This window comes from Lucilia cuprina, chromosome 6, assembly GCF_022045245.1.
Source record: "Lucilia cuprina isolate Lc7/37 chromosome 6, ASM2204524v1, whole genome shotgun sequence".
NCBI classification, from domain to species: domain Eukaryota; kingdom Metazoa; phylum Arthropoda; class Insecta; order Diptera; family Calliphoridae; genus Lucilia; species Lucilia cuprina.
Window position 1 is genome coordinate 28,490,428 of NC_060954.1, and position 22,200 is coordinate 28,512,627.

Consider the following 22,200-nt stretch of genomic DNA (forward strand, 5'->3'; position numbering starts at 1 on the left):
TTGGAGTTGGTGGCGTTTTGGTTCAACATGATTACAACGGTAGTGAGCATCCAATTGCTTTGAGCTTAATAAAGCTCAAAAAAATTATACAGTTACTGAGCTTGAGTGTATGGCTGCAATCGTTTGTGTGAATAGGTTCACCTTATATTGAAGGGTTTCCCTTTAAAATAATAACTGACCACTCATCCTTAAAATGGCTGATGTCTCAAAAGGATTTGAGTGGGAGGTTAGCGAGGAGGAGCATCAAGTTACAAAGATATGATTTCCAAATTGAGCATAGAAAAGGCTCATTAAACATAGTACCAGATTGTCTATCGCGTATGGAAGTCGAAGAAATATCGTTATCTGATATGCCTTTGGAAATAGACCCCAGTTCTCCAGATTTTAGTAACGAAGAATACGAGAAAATTAGAGATTTAGTTTCTGAAAAAGGTGATTCATTGCCTGATTTGACCATTGCTGACAATTTAGCCTACAAACGAATAAAATTCAGACAGGGTATTGAAGACGAAGAAAAAGATTTGTGGCGTTTGTGGATCCCAAATTCGTTAACTGGAATAGCCATTAAGGCTGCACATGATTCACCTCTTTCTTGTCATGGCGGTTTTACCAAAACACTAGCCAGAATTCGGCAAAAGTATTACTGGCCTACAATGACTACCGATGTCAAATCAAATGTCGACAATTGTGACAAGTGTAAGTCTGTTAAATCGTCTAACCAAATTTCTAGGTCACTTATGGGAAAACAATTTTTTACCAGTAGACCCTTCGAACGACTTTACTGTGACTTTTTAGGCCCCTATCCCCTGACCAAAATCAAAAACACTGTGATTTTCATTTGTTTAGATCACCTAACAAAATTTTTATTTTTAAAACCATTAAAGGCAGCAACATCTGCAAACGTGATTTTGTATTTGCAGTCGGAGATTTTTCCCACATTTGGAGTACCCAGATTTTTACACAGCGATAACGCTAAACAATTCGTTTCCAACGAAATGAAAGATTTTTTTAAATTACATTAAATTGAGCATGTAAAAACTGGATTTTACGCTCCACAATCAAATGCATCTGAACGTGCAAATAGAGAAATAATAACTAAAATCAGATGTTTTCTGGAAAACAATAAAGACCATAGTGATTGGGATCGTTACATACCTCAGATTTTATCGATACTTCGGAGTGATTATCATTCATCCATTAAGTGTTCTCCGTACTATGCCACATTTGGACAAAATATGGTGCAGCATGGTTCTGCCTACAAAATTTTGGAAAAGTTAGGGTGTTTGAATGGAGAAGATGTTGAAATTTCAACTAATGTTGACAAATTACAAAAACTAAGATCCAAAATTAGAGAAAATTTGAGTCAAGCTCACGAAAAGGCATCCAAAACTTACAATTTACGATCTCGCCCAATTCAGTTCAAAAAAGGTCAAAAAATTTTTAGAAAGAATCATATTCTAAGTAATATGAGTAAAGCCATTAATAAGAAGTTTATGCCTAAGTATATAAAATGCAAAATTCGAGACAAAATTGGCAACAATCTCTACGACTTAGAAGATCTTAAAGGATATTACGTTAGAAGATACCAAACATCAGATCTCAAACCTTGATTCTAATTTTTTTGAAATATTCGAATATTTGATACTATGTTCTTACTTATGTCTTTACCCGGCTTATCGTGGGTCGTGCCACACGTTGGTGTTGTTCCTATTTCGTATTACTTTGATTTAAATAAATAACTGAAAAAAAAAAATAAATCTTCCCTGTTCGTTATTCGATGTTAAATCTCTGAACGAAGCAGGTTTGTTGCGATTTAATTTTATTTTATTAATGTAAAAATTAACAAAGGAAAAGCTCGCAGTAAAATAGGAATACCTCAGATCAAATGTTACGTGCACTGAAAACCCTTACTTACTTACTATATATTTTTTCTATCATGCGATATATTGTATCTCAATCCATGTTATAAAGTGAGATATTATAGAACTCTCTAATTGGTAAATGATTTGCTTATGTAAATGAGATCGGTTATTAAGGAATGTGAGTCCCGTTCGATTTTATTTACTACAGAACACATTTCTGTCATTTACTTTGGTCTAAAGCAAATTAAAGTAAATTTTAATCATTCATTTACAATTAAAACGTGATCGTGGCAAATTGATCAACCGGGAGAACAAAAAATTTTAAAAGTGAAATTAATTATTTTCTAAAGTGTTTTTAGTGAAGTATAAGTATTAATAGGAAATTTTAAATATAAGCTAAAGTTTTACATATTGCAAACCTATTGGCTCAAAAAGCAAAAAAAAAGGTATTTATTAGAAATTGACAGTGATTATATTGCTTACAGTTAATAGTACTTCGTGTTATCCTAGGGACATTATCCAAAGGGAGTTATATCCTAAGAGTCCGTATAAATTTTGGATGGAATCAGTCTGGAGGGGACTGATTAAACTTGCTATTTCTATATAATTTAGTGGAAGAATCGAGGAAGAAGATTTATAAAAGATTCTCATAATTGAGGCTCAGTATAAAGCGGCGAAGATAAAATTCCACGTGATTCACGGTTTGGGTCGAAAAAAATAACCTGCTTAAACGAGAAACCCCTGCTTAAACAACAAACTCCTCCAAAAACCATTAATTCTCAATTTTTACATAATTGGAAAATTAACCTTAAAACTATTATTCAACCCAATTTGGCTCAAAGCTTATTATTACGCATTTCCAAAATTACTACATAAAACATATTTTGCCTAAAGCTACATATTAAAATTTAACTTCCATACTGGAAACCACATTTTTCTAGTTATGACGTAATCTAAGAACTATATAATTTTATATATAACTATTTTCCTAATATTCAAGCTTAAATATATCTACATTATGATTAATACTTATTAGAACCTAATTATTTACAACTAAATTAAAATATCTCAAATTTTCTTTACCCAAAACTAAAATATGAGCTAAAATATAAAATTGCAACAATATTACTTACTAAATAACATTATATATTATGAACTAAATAATTAACTAACAATTTAAACTATATTTTTCTATATTATACTAAATTATATTTAAATTACACCTATTCAATTATACCTATTTCAACATAATAATAATCTAAAGTTCATATGAATATATTATATTAATATATTGCATTAAACTTAATACATTATATTAAAATCAGCTTAATACATTTAACAAAATTATGATTGCTTAAAATAACAAATTCCGTCTAATTAAAACCAAATTCCCATGCATATTTAAAATAATTTTCGTACCGCTAACCCTAACTTTTTAAATTCCCACGGTTTGCAAAAAAAAAGTATGTATCTATAGAGAGTAAAAAGTCAATTATTATTTCAAATTAAGATTTACATTTTTTTAATATAGCCAGAACATTCCATTCCTATGCTGGGCCCATCAAAGGAACGAGATGATAAGTAAGCAGCAATGGTAAATACTCAACAATAACAATAATCTCTGTAAGTGCAAATCAATAATAATTTACTATTACTCTCTCCTTATTGTTAAATTTAATACTCCAAAATTAAAAGGTCCGATTCTCTTTATTACATTCCGATTCCATCTGTTTTTTCTTTATCAATAATGTAAACATTGTTGATCTTTCATAATTTTGTTTTGATTAGTCTTCATTGTATGCTCAAATGCATTGTTTTATGAATTGCTCAAATATTATTGTAATTTCTTCCTAATATAAATTGGTACTTTTTCGTTCTTCAAAAGGTACAAAAGGCTTTAAACACATCATGGTGAAGGGTATATAAGATTCGGCACAGCCGAATATAGAACTCTTACTTGTTTGGTATATATTTGAATATTTAATAAATATGTTACATATGAATTTTTAAATATGAATCTCTAAATTGTTATTATTTTTTTGGGAATGGCAAGTTTAAGGAATTGTGATCTACATCACAAATGTCAGTGTAATGTCAGTTTAGCTAAATATTAGGGACGACCAGTCAAATTGTAGGGTATTTAGGTTGTCATTGGCGTCTGATTTTACATCAGTAGGGAGGGAAGAAATGTACCCTGTGGCATTACACCTTGCCAATATTATAAATCAAACACATATATGTTTTATTCTACTTTTGGTTAATTTTTGCGGCATGAAGTAGAATTTATATGTTATCGCGCTTAGAAATAGGGTTGAGAACCACGTAACCAAGACTCCATGTAGCTAGCTGGGAAATTAAGATCTTTTTTGCCTCCTAACTCTTTTCTTTAGGGATCTGTGAATATTATATTATTTGTTCAACATATTATTTTCCTGATCTAAGCCGGCGCGTAACATACTTGTTGTTCAAGTGGAAATACCTCTAATACAAACTCATAGTTCTGAGGTGTACGAGATAATAATGCTTCCTACAAATATTTTATTCTATACAATTTTTTTTAGAAGCCAGCTATTGAACGTGCGTGTGAAGTGTCTGCATTAAAACAATCCTGACATGATGATTGCTCTTTTAAAGCTGTCCAAAGGAGGATTGTCGGGAAACAACTATCTTCAGAGAATCACTGGATATTTACAGTATATGATAACTTTATTCTCACTGTTGATTGCGGACTAAGTAATTGAAGTTGGATTACATTACCACTAATGGGAATATTACAGTTACCATACGGTTATACAGCTGCATTCGAAGGTATAACATTAACTGCATCGAAACAATTTACTTCCGAAAAGAAAACAATAGTGTCCGACCGAACGTTTGGGTACGGTTCGGAGTTCGGTAAAAAGTGAGGTTCGGCTAATGTTCGGTGTTCGGCGAAATTTTTACCAAACACCAAACGCCGAACTTTTTATTAAATGTTTATCATATTTTTACATCATCAAAAATTTTTTAAAATGTTGAAAATTTGTTTACAGAAGTTATCATACATCCTGGCTGTACAATAAATTTCTGATATTCATAGAGCTAATTTGAAAAACTGTTAACCAGAAAGTGATTAAAAAGCTGAGAAACGTGAAACCTTTAATTTGAATTATCAAGTTTAAAATTAAATTAAAATTTTCTAGGTCCTTATTCTCAAACGATCTAGACACGTCTGTTAGTCAGAGAGACTGTCAGTCTCTTAAAAACGATAGGAACTAAACTATTGTTGCAGTTTGATTGGTATTAAAAATGGACAAAATCGGTATAAATTTGGACATGGCCTCCATATAAGGTTCGCTTTAGAAAATGACTAACGTTCACAACAGGCTTAAAAATACTAGTATTTTTTTGAAATTATACATAAATTTTTTTATGAAAAAAAAATCATATATATCGGCAAATTGTATTTTGCTAATTGTGTAAGTATATTATCTTTATATTACATTTTTTATTTTTTTAGGAACTTTTTTTGATTATATACATATTTAAAAAGAAATTTTGATCACCTTGGATCATAATATGATCATGTATAACAATATTATGATAAATACAAAAATATCATGATAAAATATTTTGACGGTATTTAATCATTATATTATTTGTTACAATAACGATAATATATTTAGATTACAATCATAATTTTAACCACAACCATGTTTTTTCTCTGCGTACTCTTATAGAGTATTAAGATATATGCATTTCACAAAAATGGTTTGTTATTAGAAATTTATCACTCTCTGGAATTCAAAATTAGTTGATAATTGACCCAATTGCCAATTAAAGACTCTCTTCAAAAAATCTTCAAGATGTTCATATTTTGGTTTTAAATGTTATAAATTTATTACTTTTAAATCATAAATGCGTTTTTCATTTAAGAAAAAAGTTCGTGTTCACCGAACTTTGAAAACCGAACACCAAACCCGAAGTTCGGGTTTGGTGTTCGGTACCGAACGAAATTTTGAGTTTGAGTCGGACTGTAGAAAACAACGACAATCATCATCCTGCGAACTGGATTATAAAAAATTAACAGTAAGTTGTTGAAGCCTTTTGACGTCACAATTATAAACAACACAAAGTATATAGAAAAACTTCAGAAGGATGTCGAAGGTCAAGAATATTGAGTTAAGAGAACTAAATTTTCGCACTGAACCTGGACATGCTTGATTTATTATAATTCTAAAAAACATCATAGTTCTCATCTTTGTTTAAATTAAGTATAAATGTTGTAATAAAAAAGCAGTTGTTAAATTAGACTTTTCTCCTCCGGTGTCTTAGCGCCCAGCAGAATGTTCAAACTAATTGAACTTCTACTTCATGTGTGTTTTAGATAAATTAAACTCTTTATTAGAAAAATATGTTTGTAATAAAAACAAAAATACCAACATTTGTATTAATAATGTTTGTATTTTTCTTATTCTAAAGTATTTACTTTTAAATTTCAGTATAATATTTTCTTATAATAATAACAATAATAATAATAATAATGTGCACATGTGCATGGGTAAAATATATAAGAAACACAAATCAGTTTAAACTTACGCTCTTATCACATGTATGGATAATAAATTTGTTATGATAAGACATACGCATGTGCATTGAAATGGTATAAGTAATTGGCAGATATGTACATTATAATATCAAAATTGCAAGCATTATAATCCCAAATAACATAATTCAGAATATTTTTTCAAAATTTTTACCAATTACCTAACCGATGAAATAATAAGTCTTTGCCTCAACTACAAAAACAGCACTATTTTATCTATTTAAGCTATGTATACACTTAGAACTTACAACGTTGGCTGTAAAATGTGTAGAGAATGTCTAACGACAGTGTCAACTTACAAAATTTGTCTTGCAACATTGTCAGTAATGCTTTTTCTAACAACGTTGCAAACGAAAATTGACACAATTGTTAGACATGTTTTGCACATATTACTGACAACGTTGTAAGATCTGACAATCATGTATCACAGCTTTTAGAAGGAAATCAAATCGCATGCTCTTACTAGCAGTTCAAAGATACAAACATGTCTTTTGGTCAAAGATAGAGTTGTGTACGAAGATGTGCACTCAGATTCAGGAAGTAAAGAAACCAAAAGTTAAGAAAATCGTCATAATATGATACTAAAAATAAAATCTTAAAAAAATATTAAATAGGACTGTATTAAGATTGAGAGCACTTATAAATAAATTTTTTTATTAAGGCAACCTGTTGCTAAATATTTACATATATAAATTAAAAAATATTAAAAAGTTTGTTCTATTCGTACTCGTAATGACTGTCGCAAAATTTGTAGCAACCGACACAAAATTATCTTATAAAAATAAAATATAAAGGATAAAATAATAACAAAACACGATGATTTCTTTGCTATCTATATAGATATTTAATTTGCAACAAAAATATCTGGGTTAGCTAAATTTTGATGATTTCTTAACAAAGACGTACATTTGGTAAAAGTACTTGTAGCAACCGCCATGGAGTTTAAATCCCTTATTGCATAAAAATGGTTAAAAAATTTAAGTTTTTTAGAATATCTTTAAAAGGACTATTTGGAATATGCATAAACTGTATTAATTGCAGCTTTCATTTCGAAATTATAACATTTCGAATGTGTACAAATGAAAAGACCGTCACCGACCGACCGTATTTTTTGAGCAAAACATTTTTTTGGAAACATTGAAGAAATAGCTATCTTCTTTGGACAACTTTAGCAAGGATTAATAGGTGAAAAGTTACACTCATTTGAATAAAACTCTGTATGACCAAAATGTTTAACCTTATTCCCCAGTTAAAAAATTTGTATCTGGACTACTATCCAATAGGACTAATCTTCGGAAGAGATTCGGTTGAGAGATTTTTGTTCGTAAGAAACATACTTATTTCAAGTTTCAGCTTTATGCTCGTATCTTAAAATTAGTAACGAGCGTTAAAGTTATTTTCTCTTGATTTGAAAGCAATAAATATGACTCTACATCCCTAACGGTTTCCTCAATTGCATCTTTAAATTAATGTCTTACAAAAAAGATTTTGAAAGCCATATATTCAGCAATTATTGTTTGTAGTGCACAAATTTGCTTCCCAACAGCAAATTTCTAATTTTTTAACCATTTTCTGTATTCTAAAAATAATAATTCAATGAAATCAGACCAAATTCAACTTTGTGAAATATGCACATCTTGGATTCCTTAAGCAGAGCCTCTACTAGAGGAATCTCATACAAAAATCAAGTAATTTTTCAAAACAAGTGTAAGCAGTAGCTTCCAAGGAGGCATTGTTTTTTGCTGCATTATATGGAGAATAAAGTCAATTGTGGACCGATGAGCGTTAAAATAATAATTTCTAATATGAAACATATTTATGTTAAATTGCATCGTTAAATTCGCATTTCTAAAAGAGTTACGGCTGTTTTTCAGTGTATGGGTGCTATAGTGGACTGGTATTCATTACCAAACAAATCTTGTCTTTAGGAAATATTTCCCATATAATATATACCATCTTTTTTATGGTGGGTATTTTTCGTTACAATTTTCGAGAAATTAAAAGCCTTTTACGTTTCTATCTATAATATAAAAATTAAAAAAACCTTGTATAAAATTAATAGTTGTGTTTTGTTGCTGTCGTTCAAAGCTTATTTCATATAATTTTAAAATATATAAATGTTACTTAAAGTGTAAAATTATACACGTTAATTTTAACTTCGATAAAAGTGTTACCAATTAAAAAAGTAAAAAATACAAATATGAATGTATAGATGTTAAATAATAAAAAATATTTCAAAGTAAAAATTAATCTAAAGAAAATTAATACACATAAAAACATTTTTTTGAAAACATAATTTCTAATATTTTCGAAATAAAATAATAGTTTTTTAAACTTAATTTCGGACATTCGAACCAGAGAATGACAAAAGTAGTAATCGTAATGTATTGCAACAAACAAGTATGAGTATACCTACTCATACCAACTTCAACACAAATAAATATACGTATAGTCAGCATTTGGTTGTGTCGTATATTCATACATTTTTCTTTCATATACAACAAGTATGAAGTAAGCATTTGTTCAATTACCATACTTATATCTTCTTTGCAAAATGAATATAAATATAAGTATGATTTGAGTATACGTATACGTAGTATTTCACCAATGCAACAGCAAATAACAAAGCAAAAAGGAATGAAATGATGTGTAAAAAATTAAAGTTGTTGATTTTATGAATATAAATTTTATTGTATAGAAATTATAGGTAACAAATTTTTTTTAAATAATGAAATTATAACTAAAAAATATAAATAAAGAAATAAATTATCAAACTTTTTTTATATAAAGAATTTAAAAATAATATGCTATCTACAGTTTTAGGCCCCAACCGGTTACTTTTCTCCGTTATAATATTTCCAGCTAAAGAAAAAACTAATGTGCACTGGTTGCAGGAATTGATATTTTTATTAAAAAATATCCAAAAATATGCCTTTCTATTTATGGGCATAAAATTATTCTGAAGCATGTTACCTAGCTATTTCTATATTTTTATTAAACTGTAAAAATTTATGAAAATTTTATTACATCTTTAATTTTTTAACACTACTTTTTTAATTTTACATAAAACTTAATGAAAAGTTCTTTACCTGTTACTTTTTGTATTATATTTGTCATTCATAATTTGTTGCTATTTCTTAATAATTTAATTTTCTTGTAAAAAAACGACCGTAATAAATTTCAAATTCTTAAAATTTTTATTCTATTTATCATATTATTAATAGAAATGCACCACGTTTTTACATGCTCATTATTTTGCCTTTATTGTTACTTATATTTTATTTACACGCATTTGTGTATTTTTGCAGCATTACTTAAAGTAAATAGAGTAAATAATAATATCCTCAATACTCGTTTTTTCGTTTGGGTATTTTGTTGAAATTCCCAACCATATTCTTTGTTTTTATTCTTTTCAGATCACACACACCAGCTAGCTATGCTTTTGAATAGTGAATAAGTCCATACATTTTTGATACGCGTATTGAATATACGTAAGTACATATATTTCATTGCGAATACGTACAAGAAAATACTCAAAATGAAACTTGTGTGGACGTACATTGTATTGAAAAATTATGAGTAAATAGTTGCATTACTTGTTTCATACATACTCATTATCAATCTCTGATTCGAACATAATACATTAGAGTGCTTCAAGCTTGTATGAAGGAAAAAAAAATTATCCTACAGGCCGTCCCCCCTCTAGAATTGTTCTAAGGGTTATAAAAATAAGTCGTGCAAAAAATTAGGTCAATTGGATTACGTTAACTGGTGCCGCAACGGCTCTGAAGTTTGAAGATGCATTTACAAGGGGAAAATATGCAATTTTTTCAGTTTTCACAAAAGTTTTGTCATTAAACAATTTGTTTTGCATTTTATTGTCAAAGAATCGTAATGTACACAGAATTAGCGTTACAAAAAGAAAAAACACAAAAATTGGTTGAAAAATGTGGAAGTTATTAAAATTTCAATATTTTTGGGAGAACTCATATAGATTTAGGGTCAACAGATTAGGGAATAAAACAGTAAAAAAATAGGTCAATACCTCTTATAGTTTGCCTGTACCTGCAATTTGAATTCCTTCGGATTTCGAGAAAAACACATTTTTATGTAATATTTTGCAAAATTAGCCTTTTTATTATATTGTTGTGTATTTTAAATGGAACCTTTTGTAAATTTATTAGTCCAAATATTTCTAAATAAAAATCCAGAGTTCCATGCAATTCGTACGCCATTAACCCATAAACATTAAAGGTCAAAGGTCAAATTTTGTAATAAGGAGTGAGATCGAAAAATTCTTAACACACGTTTTTCATTACATTTTTCAACCAAAGTATTATTTGATATTTTTTTGATCAAGTTACCTTTGAAAAACATGTCAGTTATTATGTGTAATGTCAATTATATTAATTTTTTTGTTAATCTGATTAAAATGAGTGACCAGAAAAAAGTGCGTACTGAAATTATTAAATATTTTCAACTAAACCCAACTTGGTCTTACAAAAAGTTGGCCAAGCATACAAAGGTCTGCCGTCAAACTGTTTCCAATGTTATTAAACAGTACCGGGAGAACTTGTCAGTTGATAGAAAACCTGGTTCAGGTAGAAGGAATGGTCCACATGATGTTTCTAAAGCCAAAAAAATAGAACGCATTTTCAAAAGAGCTCCCAACACATCCGGTAGGAAAGCAGCTCGGTTAGCTCAGTGCTCGGACTATTTGGTACGAAAAGTTAAAGCTAATGCAGGTTTAAAAACATACAAGGCTCAAAAAGTTCCTGACAGGAACGCTGCTAAAAATTTAGAGGCCAAAAACAGAGCACGGAAATTGAAGTCAAGTTTTATAAAAAATATTCTTGCTGCATAATGGATGACGAAACGTATGTTCTGGCAGATTTTTCGCAACTTCCAGGTCAAAAGTTTTATGTTGCTGATGCTCGAGGGAATGTTGAAGAAAAGTTTAGGACCCAAAAGCAAACAAAATTTCCCAGAAAGTTCTTGGTATGGCAAGCAATATGCAGTTGCGGCAAAAGAAGCCAATCATTTGTTACAACGGGCTCTATAAATACCGAAATTTACATCAAGGAATGTTTACAAAAAAGGCTGCTTCCATTCATAAGACTTCATAATGTGTCCACTTATTTTTGGCCTGACTTGGCCTGTCACTATGGTAAACAAGCCCTTGAGTGGTACAAGAACAATAATGTGGTATTTGTACCAAGAGAGGCAATTCCTCCAAACTGCCCGGAGCTAAGGCCAGTGGAGAGATATTGGGCTCTTGTTAAAAGAGAATTGAAGAGTACAAAAAAGGTGTCCAAAAGTGTGGTAGATTTTAAACGAAGATGGACTACAAGTTCGAGCAAAGTGACAGAAAGCACTATAAAAACGTTAATGGAAGGGTTTCCGAAAAGGGTTCAAAATTTCATCACTAGTGATTAAAACTATAAAAATATTTTTTTTTTCTAAATTGTAATAATAATTTGAATCAAATAAAAAAATAAAGCTGTAAGTTTAGTGGTTTCTTTTTTATAAACATATATGTATGTTAAGAATTTTTCGATCTCACTCCTTATTTGCAATTTTTGATGGAAACTAGTCGAAATTGTTTATATTTTTAGGTAGATTATCACAAAACTTAAGAAATTTATTTATTAACAACCGATATTTACAATAATAGTGAAAAAAAAAATAATTAACCCTTAAACGGTCTTGGGGTCCTAATGACCCCGGTGTTTTAAAAACATGCCAATTTGGACATAATTCAATAAAACCCGTTTGCAATTCCATTAATTCAGCAAATTGATAAAAAACAATTGGGTATTATAAAAAATATAATATATATTTAAATATTGTTAAAGGCCTAAAAAACGGAATGAAGTATATGGACGTTGGAAAAGATTCCGCACGATAGAACTTCATGATGAATATCGTTGTAGACGTCAAATTGTAAATAAACACATAAGAAAATGTAAATCAATCTTTTACGCTAATCGATTTAAATCGGCAGTTGACACCAAGAAAAGATGGCAAATAATACAGGAAATTGGTATTGGACCTAAAAAAACATCTGTCACCAAAGATGTTGATATCGAAAATCTTAATCAGCAGTTTACTAATAAAACCAATTTAACACCACCTTCTTTTGATAACTCTGCAACCCGGCAACTCCACAACAACTTTACTATGTTACCTCTACGTCAATTCGCATTTGATTGCATAACAGCTCCCGATGTAGTATCGTGTTGTATGTCGGTTAAATCTAACGCTGTAGGATTAGATAACTTACACCCTATATTTCTTAAGCTCATCTTTCCATTTCTGCTAAGCCATATTACTCACATATTTAATACAATAATTACCACGAGCACTTATCCAAGTTGTTGGAAATACGCTAAAATAATACCAGTACCAAAGTCTACCAATGAATATCGTCCCATAGCTATATTACTATATCTATCAAATGTTTTTGAACGCATTTTACACACACAAATTACTAAATATATATATGATAACTCACTGCTAAGTGTATACCAATCTGGGTTTAGATCTAATCATAGCTGTGATACTGCCTTAATTAATGTTTCTGATGATATAAGATCAAATATTGATAATAATCTTATTACATTCCTCGTCCTGCTTGATCACTCTAAAGTTTTTGACTGCGTTAACCATGAAATTCTTTGCCGTAAACTGCGGTATCTTTTTCATTTCTCTAACTCTGCTACATCTTTAATGTCCTCCTATTTGTCTCAACGATATCAATCCTTAAGTGTAGATAAGAATTTATCAACTCCATTACCCGTAAGAAATGGTGTTCCACAGATCTCAATACTTGGACCCTTATTGTTTTCCTTATATATCAAAGATCTACCGTTGCAACTGTTACACTGCTGCATTCACATGTATGCGGATGATGTTCAATTATTTCTAAGCTGCCAAAAGAACCTTATAAGTGAATGCATTTCAAAACTTAATCAGGATTTAGATATTATATCTAAATGGGCATTTGCTAATTCACTACAACTTAATCCAAAAAAATCTAAGTGTATCATTATGTCAAAAAAATCACAAAGTACACATATTGATGCGATCCTTAATGATAATTCGATCACCTTAGGAAGTGAACAAATTGATATAGTTCAATCAGCTAACAACTTGGGCATAACCTTTAACAAGGAACTAAAATGGAACTCACACATAAATGTAGTCACTGGTTGCGTGTTTACAATGCTGAGAACATTATATCCCACTCAACACTTAACCCCAACACATATTCGTGAACTTCTTGCTAAAAGCTATGTAATACCAAAACTCTTATACGGTTGTGAAATTTTTGCGTATAGCGATACTGTAAGCGCTAATAGGATAAATATTGCGTATAATGCTGTTCTCCGTTATGTGTACTGCCTAAAAAGATATGAAGGTACGTCTACTTACTCTAAATCACTATACGGTGTTAATATAAGTGACCTGATGAATTTCAGATCTCTGAGTCTATTGCATAAAGTCATTTACACTAAGGAACCAATCTATCTGTTCAATCGTCTTAGATTTGCAAGATCGAACCGAGGACTGAAACTGATCTTACCAAGGCATCGTTTTTTAATCTCAGATTGGCAGTTCTTAATAAGCTCTACTCGTCTTTGGAACTCTCTACCCTCTAATATCCAAGCCATTCGCAATGCAATGCTATTTAAACGTAAATTGATAGAGTTTTTTAGTTAAACTTTTTCTTCATTCATACAAACTATTACTATTACACTTTATATTTATGCCTTATGTTATCTTGTACCTACCTAATAATACTAACAATTTTATTTTATTTTTGTTGTCTTAAATAATTATTTACTTTATATATGTTTTGTATTATTAATATTATTATTGTAAACATTTACACCATATGATCATTAACTTTCTAATATCACATACTGTAATTTATAAGATTCTATATCTTGTTGTATGTGACATCGAAAATAAATAAATAAATAAATAAATAAATAAATAAATAAAATAAATATTTTAAAATAAAAATAAAACTGGAAAATTATATCACAAATATAAATTATGATATCTTAGTTTTTAATACCAAATTTAAATCGATTACAAAAAGTATTATGGTTCAAATTGACCCCATATTCAAAAAGGTTTAATGCCTAATTTTTTAAGTTGAATTAATGGGATTGCAAACGGGTTTTATTGAAATAAGTCCAAATTGGCATGTTTTTAAAACATCGGGGTCATTTTAATCCCAAAACTGACAAAACTTTTGTGAAAACTGAAAAAATGCATATTTTCCCCTTGTAAATGCATCTTCAAACTTCAGAGCCATTGCGGCACCATTTAACGTAGTCTAAATTTTTCCACGACTTATTTTTATAACCCGTAGAACAATTTTAGGGGGGGGGGGGCGTACAAAATTTGAAACTTAGTTTTTTAGGAGCACTCTAATAATACATATTGCAATGTTTTCATCAATATTTTTAGACTACAGAAAGTAGTTTTAATCGACTTAAAAGAATTTCGAATATAGTTAATTCAATTTGGACTAGAGTAAACGGTTAAATATACTTAAACCATTTTCGAACTTAATTTGGAATACAATTTAAACTATTCGAACACAATTACATTAAATATTGTAATATAAATGAAAAATACCAAAGTCTTTTAAATTTTACGGCTCTTTAAATTTTCAACTCTTATCGTAAACTTAATTTTTAAACATATTATGTAATTCAATGTTTGATATCGGTAACATTAATACAATTATTACGATTGTCGAAACTTTAATCCGCTACTGGTCATAGTTGTGGGCACAAATGCATTTTTATACCCTACACCAATCTAGTGGGAAGGGTATTATACGTTTGTGCTGATGTTTGTAACACACACAAATATACCCACCTTTAAGTATACAGATCGATTCAGAATCATTTTTTTGAGTCGCTTAAGGCATGTCCGTTCGTCTGTCCGGCTGGCTGGCTGGCTGTCCATGTAAACTTTGTGCGCAGGCAGCAATTTTCAAAATAATTTGATGAAATTTGGACTAAACATGGACGAAGCCCATTGAAATTGGTTGAAATCGGCATATTATTTATCCTAGCCCCCATACAACCGTAGTTCCCGATTTGGCCTTTTTATGCCATAATTACGTCAAATATACTATTATCTCCCTAAAAATGCTAGGATCTTGAAGCATGAAGAACAAATTCTAACGGACTGTAATGTGGACGACCTTCTAGGGTTGTCGAAGGACTCCTTTGGAGAATCCGGCGCCACACAGAAGTTCGAGGAGATGGATCTGTCATCCGACGGGGAACATAACACCACTGTGGTGTCTGTTCACGGTCGGATGACAGAGTCATCCCCTCCTACTGACGAGGCCAAGGAGGACCAATGTAGCCTCTCGGAAGAAGGTTGTCCACATGGCGTAAAGAACGCCAATCTCGTTCGGCAAGCCACCGTGGAGGAGTCGCCTAGAGCCCCTCCACGAGATCTTGCTAATGCTGGTCGAACGAAAGAGGATAGGGCGAAGAACGGCACCCGGAAATCCCTGGCCTTTCTGGCTAAGATGGAGCAGAGAGATCCGGCGTCGTTCTCATCAAAGGAGAAGTACCTCATCAAGAAGCACAAGCATGACGTAGCTAGATTTGAAAGAATATATGGTCCTGTTAGTGTTATCTTGGGGTGGCCTTCTAAGGAACAGCAAGCAGGTAATGATGATAGCCAGATATGCACTCACAAGGGTGTGGGGCCTTCAACATCGGCTGCTTGTCGTGACGAAAACAAAAAGGAGGATGGTGTTATTGCTGCCGAAGCGCTCAGGGCCTCGGCGGGAGCTGCGGGTGGCAACAAAACATCATCCAAAGTGGTTCCAGGGGCGAAGAGGGAAGGGAAGCTTCCAGCTGTTTCTCCTAAGGGTCCTCAAAAGGGGGCCATTAGGAGAACCGGGTCTGGAGGTGGCCAGAACTCCAAGCTAAAGGGGCCCAGAAAATCTTCGTCGCTGAGGACGGCTGGTAGAAACCCGGCTAGCACCTCTAATGAGCCTCAAAAGGGGACCATTAAAAGAGCTAGATCTGGGGATGATCAGCCGACCTCATCAACGAAGAAGGTGAAGAAATCCACGAGCCTGGATGGAAACTTTCGGGCGGCTGTTATAGATCGGTCTGATCCGGATGGGAAGATCAGTCCCGAGCTTTGGCAGCTGGTCGAGGGCAGGTTCCTGGACGAAATCGCTGCTTACAGTGGTAGCCCAGATGACGTATCCTTCAAGGGTGCAGACTGGGCTAGGGGCATCAAGATTGTCAACTGTGGCAATAAAAATTCCTTTGAATTTTTAAGGGCCACGGTTGCCAAGCTTGGAGACCTTAGTCCGGACTCAAAGCTCGAGGTGATTTATGCATCTGAATTACCACTCAGGTCAATAGTGACAGTGTGGATTCCACCACCCATAAGACCGGTGGACACCATACTGGCGGTATTGGCCAAGCAGAACAGTAATCTCCTTACAAACCAATGGAAGTTTGTTGCTTCAATGGTGTGCAAGGAGAATACAGGGAGGGATTTCCGTTTCGCTGTAGACGACAAATCCCTCGAGATCTTGGATGGGCTGAGGGGAGTTGTCAACTTCGGACTTGGAACTGTACGGTTTAGATACTCTAAGCATGACAGATCCAAGGAAGCTGCAGGTGGTGCAAATAAACCTGCATCATTGTGAGGCAGCTTCAGCGGAGTTGGCAAGGTTCATCACCCATTCCAAGACGGACGTGGCCCTAATCCAAGAACCGTGGCTAAATAACAATAGGGTTTGTGGATTAGCGATCACAGGATATACTTTGTTCGTCCCGTCCACTGAGGATAAGGTTAGAACTTGTATATTGGCAAAGAATGAATTTAATTTTCTAATATCTCATTCTTTTAGGAGCGGTGATCTAACCGTTATAAACAGAGAGGTCAAGGGTGAGCGGTTGCTCTCGGTGGCCTCAGTGTACATGCCGTATGAAGCTATAGAGCCGCCTGGTGTAGAGGTGCTGGAGCTGACGGCGTATGCAAAGCGGAAGGGCGCTATCCTGATACTAGGCTGTGATGCAAACGCACATCACAGTCAATGGGGCAGTGCTGACATTAATAAAAGAGGTGAGTTAGTGTTTAATTTCATTACTGCATAGAATCTTATTATCTGTAACAGGGCAGTACCTAACTCAACGTCTAGGATAGGTTGTAGACAAATTTACCAGTGTGTTAACGGAGAGCTATGAGCTATCCTGCCCGTTGAGATTTCCGGGTAGGCATAAGCAACCTAAGTGGTGGACCAGGGAACTACGTGATCAAAGGTCGACGGTTAGAAGCAAAGTATAACAAGTAGTCCGACTCTCACATATAAGAAATTACTCTCTCACATCTACGAGTACTGTGTGAATTCGACTCTCTTGTGAGAAATTAAAACTTGTCAAAACACTCAAATGTTTAACTTACTTTTTTGGCAACTTTTAAGGATCGTACGCGAAATTGCAGTTATCCACAAAAAAACAGCAATTTTTTAAAATAGTTTTAAAGCACTTTTAATTTAGAATTTTGTTTAATTTTCATGAACTGGAAAAAAAAATTTTTTGTTAATTTATTGACATTTCAATTTTGTTGTTGTTGAACTTTATTTTACAAACAGAGTTTCAATTTTTGGTATTGAAAATTCGAACAAATTTAAAATTGTAACTTTTTTATAAAACTCTGTGTGTTTAGAATGCACCAATACATATACATTATTGTTACTAACACATATTTGGTTTTAGGTACTTTTTCACTAACACATGCTTAGAGTTAGGTACTGCTGTCAAAGAGTCGGACTACTTGTTATACTTTGGTTAGAAGGTTGTTTAATAAGGCAAAGCTTACTAGACTTCCGGAAGATTGGAACAACTACAAAGTGAGTTTCAATAAGTATAAGGGAGAGATCAAAAGAGCAAAACAGATATCATGGAGGAACTACTGTGAATCTGTTGGCAACGTAAATGAGATGTCTAGGTTCCGTAGAATTTTAGCCAAAGACCCCAAGGCCTTAGGTTACATTCAGCGTGAAGACAACTCGTGGACGGAGTCCAGCTCAGAGACACTCTCTTTGCTTATGGAAACTCACTTCCCAGGTTGTGCTGATATAGATGATAGGGACTTAAGTCAGGGGGGTCCAAGGACCTGGGGCTTCTATTCATCTGGTCATATTGATGAAATAGTCACTAGGGACAAATTGGGCTGGGCGGTGAACACTTTTGACCCATATAAATCACCGGGTCCGGATGGTGTTTTTCCGGCCATGATATTTTCAAGAGGTGTCTCCTCACGGGATACCTTCCAAGAAGGTGGAGAGAGGTTAGGGTAATCTTTATTCCTAAGGCCGGTAGGGCATGCCACTCGAAACCTAAGGATTTCAGGCCTATCAGCCTATCGTCTTTTATACTGAAGACTTTAGAACGTCTGATAGATCTTTATCTCAGGAGCAATATAGATACCCGTCTTATTAGCAACGCTCAACATGCCTACCTAAAGGGTAAGTCGGTTGAGAGTGCGTTACATGAGGTGGTTGGTTGTATTGAGCACGGCTTAGAGCATAGGGAATATACTCTAGCCGCGTTTTTAGACATAGAGGGCGCCTTTAACAACATTAGAATAGAGGCCATCAGAGAGTCGTTAGTCGTACTCCGAGTTCAGGATTTCCTAGTGACTTGGATAGTATCGATGCTTGATAGCAGAATTATCAACTCAACCTTAGGGGATGATATGATTCGCAAACGAGGGGGTACACCACAAGCAGTAGTGTTATCTCCCCTAATATGGTTACTGGCGGTCAACTCTATCCTAAGGATCTTTGAATCTAAAGGTAGAAAGATAGTCGCTTATGCGGATGACGTGGTGCTACTGGTCAAAGGTAAATTTCTCCCGACAATAAGTGAGGTCATGCAGTCAGCACTAAGTGATCTATCAACCTGGGTAAACAGGAATGGGTTGGGTGTGAATCCATCTAAGACGGAGCTAGTACTTTTCACTAGGAAATATAAAGTTGAGAGTTTTAGCTTGCCGATATTAGACGGCGTTAAACTGAAATTATCGGAAGGAGCCAAGTATCTAGGGACCTTTCTCGACCAAAAATTGTCTTGGAACGGCTTAAAAAGGGGCTCAATGCATATTACACGTGCAGAAACTCTATTGGTAAGAATTGGGGTTTGCGACCAGACATGGTAAATTGGATTTACACGTCGGTAGTAAGGACCATCATTACCTATGGTTGTACTGTGTGGTGGGTAGGAATGAGGAAATGCAGCTATAGATTAATACTCAGTAAGGCTCAAAGGTGTGCTTCTATCGGCGTAACAGGTGCCAGGGGCAGTACACCGCAAGCAGCATTGGATATTATTCTGAATCTGCTCCCAAATGAGAAATATGTTGAGAGTGTAGCGAGGCACTTATTCAGACTGTTTGAATCAGCTCTAGTAAGACCAAAGCGGGTAGGCCACACTAGAATACTGTACGTGGTAGGTCTAACAGGAATTGAGGGAAGTACGGAAGGTATTTCTGATCATTTGGTTACGACCCTGGACTTCGGAGTAACACCCTCAATAGTGATTCCTAGTAGGGATGAGTGGGAAATATCCGAAGTACTGTTTGAGGAGTGTGCAGTTTTCACTGACGGATCCAAGATGGACTCTGGCACAGGTGCCGGGGTTTATTTGGTAGACAACAATATAAGAGTGTCCTACAGACTTCCGGATGAATGTAGCGTTTTTCAAGCGGAAATCCTGGCTATATGGAAATCCGTGGATATTATTAAGACACACATTACTAGGGGGTCGGAAGTGACGATTTATGTTGATAGGCAGCTCTTAAAGCTTTGCAGTGTAAAACGTTACATTCTAGCTTGGTAAACAGCTGCAAAAGGGACCTGGAAGGGTTAGTCAGGTTATACACACTCAGGCTGTGTTGGGTACCGGGACACTGTGACATACAGGGTAATGAGATTGCAGATGATCTGGAGCTCGATAGAAGGATCAGTTCGGTAAAACCCCCCTTTTGTCATTACTATAGGCTAATTTCCGAATATTTCAAAAAAAACCACCAACCAATCCTGGTACAGTCCTAGTAGGGTTTCTAGGACACTATGGCCGAAGTTAAATCCAAAAGCAACCAGAATGCTATTAGGATTGGACAGGAAGAGTAAAAGTATTTTAGTAGGGGTAATAACCGGACTCTGCTCAATTGGAGCCTTTAGGGGTAATGGGGTCGGTAACACACAGGATTTTTGCAGGTTGTGTGAGGACGAAGAAGAACTGGAGACAGTAAAGCATATTTTATGCCACTGTCCCATATTACAGAGTCTGAGACTGAAATGGCTAGGTAAAGGATTCCACGATGAACTAGGAGATGTAGCAGGGTGTAACCTAGGCGACATTATGGGCTTCATTAGGGGAACTTTTTGGATTTTCAGTTAATAGACAATTAAGGATTTCCCTTCCATGACAACTCCTTTTTTTCTGTTCTCTTTTTGGAGGGAAAATCTCACTCTTCTCAGCTCTCCTTTCTTCTGTTTTATTCTGTTTTCTCCTCGTTCTTTATTAAAGGGATTCACAATGGACCATTGGGTCTCCGAGTGGATGTATACATTGATATACAACCCTTTTAAACTAAACTAAACTCCCTAAAAATTGTCACACATAAGTTTTATATAAGTATAAATGACACTGCAGATCGGCCCTTATTTGACCCTAGCCCCCTTAAAAATGTCTAAAATTGACTTGTAACCATTTGTATCACAATGAAACTCAACAAAATCGTCATATGAAATTCAAAAAGACCTATTTTACATGTATACTAAGTATTTACAAGTACACAACACCATCGTAGACGAACTTGCCAACAAGATCGTAAATAATAAAAACATTTCATTTAGTTTCTTGGCAGCATTCAACAAAGTAAGTTAGTTGGTTAGTTCTGTTATACTATGAGATGAAATTATAATTTTTATTTATGTTCATTGATTTCACTTTTATTTATAAAAGTTTCTATTTTACTGTAATGAAATTTAATCTTTGAAACTGGAAATAACCAAACCTCTTTTTCAGTTCAATCTCATTAAAAAACGTCATTTATGCGTGTGTTGTAGTCATTTTTTATCTGCCTCTTTTTCTGGTGGTCTATGCTCTTAATCACAAGTATTCCTTAAAAGTGCAATTTTTGTTTATTTATTTATTTATTTATTTATTTTTTATGTCAATTTATGACATTTTACAAAACAAGTTTTTTTATTATAACAAGAAATATCTCAAAAAAGCATCTTCCATTGTCTGCATTCACTCACCAAATACAGCTTATAGTGTCAAAAGGAAAATATAAAAAAATCAGAGTGGGACATTGAGGGGATCTCGAGAAAATAAGATTTTGATATTATTATAGATTATACTTATATAATTACCTATGAAATTGCACAACTGAAACATCATTTATATTCCCAATGTTGTTTGTGTATTTACTATTGACTTGTAGCTGTCCAGGACTTGACACATTTGGGGTCGATAAAAAATAATTGGCTGCATTATATGGGATCGGTAATTGGTTATTTCGGCTTTTTACTTTATTTAATCGAGGAGATCTTGTTGACTGGTGCATTTTAACCTGAAACGATATATATTTATAATAACCGAGCTGTTGTTAAGATCAATTTAATTAAAAAAGTAAAAGAAATGATAAATATTCAATAAAATACGTTATAAAGAC

General features: G+C 33.3%; 2 protein-coding genes across 7 annotated transcripts in view; one reads left to right on the forward strand and one right to left on the reverse strand.

Annotated features, from left to right (window-relative positions):
* Positions 1–22,200, reverse strand: part of LOC111688226 (maternal effect protein staufen) — a 261,139-nt gene that overhangs the window by 167,062 nt on the left and 71,877 nt on the right. For 5 of the 6 annotated variants that reach the window (XM_046955423.1, XM_046955421.1, XM_046955424.1 and 2 more), the window contains one exon: positions 21,899–22,098. The exons of the other annotated variant lie outside the window; for it this stretch is intronic. In XM_046955423.1, coding sequence (XP_046811379.1) covers positions 21,899–22,092 — 194 coding nt within the window. In that variant the 5' untranslated portion in view covers positions 22,093–22,098. The remainder of the gene's footprint in view (positions 1–21,898; positions 22,099–22,200) is intronic. 6 annotated transcript variants of the gene reach the window in all.
* On the forward strand, positions 17,664–19,028 carry LOC124420941. The gene is made up of 2 exons (XM_046955426.1): positions 17,664–17,781; positions 18,302–19,028. Exon 2 carries the CDS (start codon positions 18,455–18,457, stop codon positions 18,812–18,814), a length of 360 nt encoding a protein of 119 aa, XP_046811382.1. The 5' UTR covers positions 17,664–17,781; positions 18,302–18,454; the 3' UTR covers positions 18,815–19,028.